Source organism: Furipterus horrens, unplaced genomic scaffold (assembly GCF_987537825.1).
Source record: "Furipterus horrens unplaced genomic scaffold, mFurHor1.1.pri manual_scaffold_4, whole genome shotgun sequence".
NCBI classification, from domain to species: Eukaryota; Metazoa; Chordata; class Mammalia; order Chiroptera; family Furipteridae; genus Furipterus; species Furipterus horrens.
This window is the reverse complement of record NW_028327174.1, coordinates 194,944,127-194,949,317: the sequence shown is the minus strand read 5'-3', so window position 1 is coordinate 194,949,317 and position 5,191 is coordinate 194,944,127. Positions and strand designations below refer to the sequence as shown.

General features: G+C 38.8%; 1 protein-coding gene across 1 annotated transcript; it reads left to right on the top strand.

The window, feature by feature from the left end:
• The first annotated feature begins 4,046 nt into the window (after positions 1-4,046).
• On the top strand, positions 4,047-4,985 carry LOC150013678 (olfactory receptor 1J1-like). Its single transcript, XM_090276000.1, has one exon. It carries the CDS (start codon positions 4,047-4,049, stop codon positions 4,983-4,985), a length of 939 nt encoding a protein of 312 aa, XP_090132126.1.
• Positions 4,986-5,191: the final 206 nt, after the last annotated feature.

The following is a 5,191-nucleotide window of genomic DNA, read 5'->3' as shown; positions in this document are numbered from 1 at the left end:
TGCGTATGTGTAACATCTTACAAGCCCACCTGCTTGACCCCTTAAATTTGGGTTTGCTAGCCCCCCTGTGTGCTCCCATAGCACTCAGGACTCATTACAGAGTTCATTATAGCATTTGACACACACTGTTTTGTCTATTCTGCTCACTAGATTGGGCTCTGTGAGAGAAAAATAAAACCCGATGTTTTCAGATATATACTCACAGTTCTCACAAAATTCTTGCTACATAGTAGATACACTATTTTAATGAATGATTGATTGAAAAATAATGAATAAAATGCTACCTCCTCCCCTTGATTCTATTACTCTTCTCTCTATTTGCCGGTCTTAATGAAGTAGGTTTCAGAAGGCTTCTCACACTTGTTGTTATGGTTAAAGAATAGATTTTGAAACCTGAGGATGTGCCAGCTATGGCTATGTGTCATCACTGTCAAAAAATATTCCTTCATGAATTTAGGTGTTTCTGTAAGGAAAAAAAAAAAAAAAAAAAAAAAACCTCTGAGAGATAGAAACACAACCATTCTTTGGTAAGTGTTTTTACTCCCCAGGCAGGGGTCAGTAGCGGCCTTTCTCCCAGGTCCAGATTGAACATGAAAAGGAAGAAGTCCATGTGCTATAGAACCCACTACTACAGGGGAGGCTTCATGTGCAGTGGGACTAGACTTTGGGTTTGAACCCTCATTTGGCCATTTTCTTTTGAGCCACTCTCAAACACAATAACACGAAGAAAATACGATCTACCTCAAGAGTTATTGTGAAGGTTAAATGAGCTCAGAGATGTGAAAATTCTTTATAAATAAATGAATCTGAAAATATAAAGGTTCTCTTTAATGTACCCAAAGGAGCTGACTATATTTAGTCTCTGGCTGAAGCATGTCTCCACTGGGAATGGTTAAGGAAAATGCAGTAATTACTCCAAAATTGTCCCTCACCAGAAATGTGTGGCCTTGGTCTCCTGGGTTCCCAGCCTGACTGATAAAAGTGGATACCTTTGTCCTTGCCTGGATTTGGTTTAAAAGAGAGAGCACACCTCCTCTTCACTTCAGGGCTGAGCTTGTGACTTTTCTTTCTTTCCCAATTCTAAGCTTTTGAGGGAGAAAATGAAATACTAGTTCCTATATTAGAGCTGACAGGATTTGAATTTATCACTCCTGAGCTAGGTAAGGGCAGTACTAGTAGGCTCGAATCAGCAGAGTGTGTGTGTGTGTGTGTGTGTGTGTGTGTGTGTGTGTGTGTGTATGATTTGTGCCAGGCACTTTACATAATTTTGTGTGTCATTTTGAATAATTTAGGTGGATATAATAATTATAATTCCCTAGGGTTTGTACTTTCCGCTCCAGGAAAATGTTATCTCTTTCACAGTTTTGCAGAATATCTGACCTACATCCAAGCTATGAGCAGAACCTTCCAGGTTTAAAAAAAATAGTCTGTATTTTTTGCAAATCATTGTCAACATGCCTGAATATAATTTTCTATTATGTTCTTTTAAGTATTATAACATACGCTTTTCATGACCTCATTTTATTGGCTATGTGATATTTCCAATGGATGTGTACCATACTTGCCTTAACCTTTCCCTTATTTGTTGAAACTAGGCAGTTCCATCAAAAACACTGACCAGGGTTTGATCTGCTTTATCCTGAAGCCTTGAGAAATTCACTTTATGAGCATTTGTCTGTAAATTCAGTAGCTGATATCCTTGTTTCTCTATTTACTTTCAATCATCTGATTAAGGACTGAGACAATACACTTATACAAATGCTTTTGGGAAATTACAAATCCTATGTTCTTCTCTTTAATGAGCAGCAGATGTCTGGTTTTGGTCAAATCATGATCTGCTAGAGAAAATCTAATATGGTAGTTAAAAACATGGCAGAAAATATTATTTGTTATAATCAATATAATTTTATAGCAAGCTTTGATATGTTATAGTGAATTCCTACGTTTCAAAAATTATATATATATTTCAATCATGAATAACCTAGGTTAGGACATAGATCTCTTATAGGCTATTTTAGACACACTGAAAAGATTAGAATTCCTTTTTCTAAGTATACTTTATTGATTATGCAGTTACAGTTGTCCCAATTCTTCCCCCTTTGTCCCCCTCTACCTGGTACCCCTCTTTCCTCAGCAACTCCCCCTTACTTCATGTCCAAGGGTCATGCATGTAAGTTCTTTGGCTTTACCCTTTCCTATGCTATTCTTAACATCCCCTGTCTATTTTGTTCCTACCAATTATGCTTTTTTAATTCCTGCACCACTTGTCCCCTTTTCCATCCTAGCTGATAACCCTCCAAATGATCCCCATACCTATGATTCACTTCCTGTTCTTGTTTGCTTAGTTTGTTTTTGTTTTTTAGATTCAGTTGTTGATAGTTGTGAGTTTGTTGTCATTTTAATGTTCATAGTTTTAATCTTAGTCTTTTTCTTAAATAAGTCCCACTAACATTTCATGTAATAATGGCTTGGTGATGATGAATTCCTTTAGCTTTACCTTGTCTGGGAAGCACTTCATCTGCCCTTCCATTCTAAATAATAGCTTTGTTGGATAGAGTAATCTAGGTTGTGGTTCCTTGCTTTTCATCACTTTGAATACTTCTTGCCTGCAGAGTTTCTTTTGAGAAATCAGCTGATAGTCCTATGGGAACTCCTCTGTAGGTAACTCTCTTCTTTTCTCTTGCTGCTTTTGAGATTCTTTATCTTTAACCTTCGGCATTTTAATTATGATGTGTCGTGGTGTGGTCCTCTTTGGGTCTGGCTTGTTTGGGACTATCTGTGCTTCCTGGACTTGTATGTCTATTTCCTTCATCAAATATGAGGAGTTTTCCTTTGTTATTTTCTCACATAAGTTTTCAATTTTTTGCTTTTCCTCTTCTCCTTCTGGCACACCTTTGGTTTGGATATTGGCCTGTTTAAAGTTGTCCCAGAGGTTCCTAAGCCTCTCATTTTTTTCAAATCTTGTTTTCTCGTTCTGTACTGGTTAAGTGTTGTTTTCCTCCTTATGTTCCAAATAATTGATTTGAACCCTGGTTTCCTTCCCTTCACCATTGGTTTTGTGTGGATTTTCCTTCGTTTCACTTAGCCCAGCCTTCACTTCTTCCCTTCTGTGTTTGCCATACTCAAGCATATCTGTCAAGCCCGTGAGCATCTTTATCACTAGTGTTTTGAACTCTGCGGCTGTTAGGTTGACTAGCCCCTCGTTGCTTAGTTTTCCCACTAGAACTTTGATCCGTTTCCCCTTTTGGGCCATACTTCTGTGCCTCCTCATCTTGACAGGCTCCTGTGTTTGTTTGCCTCTGTGTCTTAGGTAGAGCTGTCACTCCTGTAATGATGTAAGTTTCTTAAAGAGGCTCCATGATTAATTTAATTGAATGTGACATCTTTTATTTGAGCAATAAATTTATATTGTGTATGCATTAATTATCTGTGATGGATCCTGGGTCTACGACCAATAAACAAATTATAAATAATTATAGGTTATGTAGACAAGCAGGGAACACAGTATTAAACATCTCATTACATGCAAAATCATGAAGGTCAATGAGATTTCTGACATCAAATAATTTGCTTTGTTTCCAGAAGACAAACTCTGGAGTCAAAATGTTTGAGTGCAAATCCTAGCTTCTCCTTTTCTTACTGCTGTGACTGTGAGACTGTTGGCCTCAGCTCTCCTGTCCAAAGAGTGGAAACAATAACAATACCTACCATTCATATATTTAAGACTGTTGAGTCAGTTACTGCATGTAAACTATTAAAATAATGCACAAGGACAATGTTTAATAAATATTAACTGTTAGTATTATCATTTACAGAGACTGGAATGACACTGAGAAAGAAAGTGGCTATATATTCTAAGCTATAATTTTTCTACATTCATTCAGCAAAATATACATCAAATATAAGAAAATATGGATGAAGACATTTCCTAAATCAAAAGAACATTTCTATTATGCTATGTCACAACAATAAATTTTTTTATCCTGAGAAACTTCATCTTTTCCCTTCACCTTCCTCCACCAGTTCTTTCCAGCTAGTATACCAGTATGAGGAGGGACAACCAGAGCACCGTGTCTGAGTTCCTCCTCCTGGGGCTCCCGATCCAGCCGGAGCATCAGGGCATGTTCTTCGTCCTGTTCCTGGGCATGTACCTGACCACAGTGCTGGGCAACCTGCTCATCATCCTGCTCATCAGGCTGGACTCTCGCCTGCACACGCCCATGTACTTCTTCCTCAGCCACTTGGCCCTCATTGATATCTCTTTCTCATCTGTCACTGTCCCAAAGATGCTGATGAACATGCTAACCCAGCACCTTTCTATCCCCTATGAAGGCTGCATTTCACAGACATATTTTTTCATATTTTTTGCAGACCTGGACAGTTTCTTGATCACTTCAATGGCTTATGACAGGTATGTGGCCATCTGTCACCCTCTGCAGTACACCACTATCATGAGTCAGAGCATTTGTGTCATGCTGGTGGTTGAGTCCTGGGTCATTGCTTGTGCCTGTGCTCTTTTGCATACCCTCCTCCTAGCCCGGCTGTCCTTCTGTGCTGAGCACACCATCCCCCACTTCTTCTGTGACCCTGCTGCCCTGCTCAAATTGTCCTGCTCAGACACCTCCCTCAACCAATTGGTAATCTTTACAGTGGGATTAACAGCCATTATGCTTCCATTCTTATGCATCCTGGTTTCTTACGGCCATATTGGGGCCACCATCTTCCGCGGTCCCTCTACCAACATCTATAAAGCCTTGTCCACATGTGGATCTCATCTCTCAGTAGTGACTCTCTATTATGGGTCAATTATCGGTCTATATTTTCTTCCTTCATCCAACAACACCAATGACAATAACATAATTGCTTCATTGATGTACACAGTGGTAACTCCCATGCTGAACCCCTTTATTTATAGCCTGAGAAATAAAGACATGAAAGGGGCCTTGAGAAAACTCTTGAATAAAAAATCATATTCTTCCAACTGACTTGCCATCTAAATACAAATTATTAAAACTATAGCTCACTTGTCTTCCTCCTTACAGCTGTCACTCACAAACCTTGGCTTACATTACTGGACCTGTTATGGGGAAGAGTAAAACAGGATGTGTTTTATAGAACTTAATTTTTCTCTTTTCTTGGATAAACAGGAATTGTAAAAGACTTTGAGGATGCTTGTGTCACTTTGGCTGGT

Excerpts from the sequence above, each read along its gene's own strand:
- LOC150013678 (XM_090276000.1), top strand. The coding sequence starts at position 4,047 with ATGAGGAGGGACAACCAGAGCACCGTGTCTGAGTTCCTCCTCCTGGGG.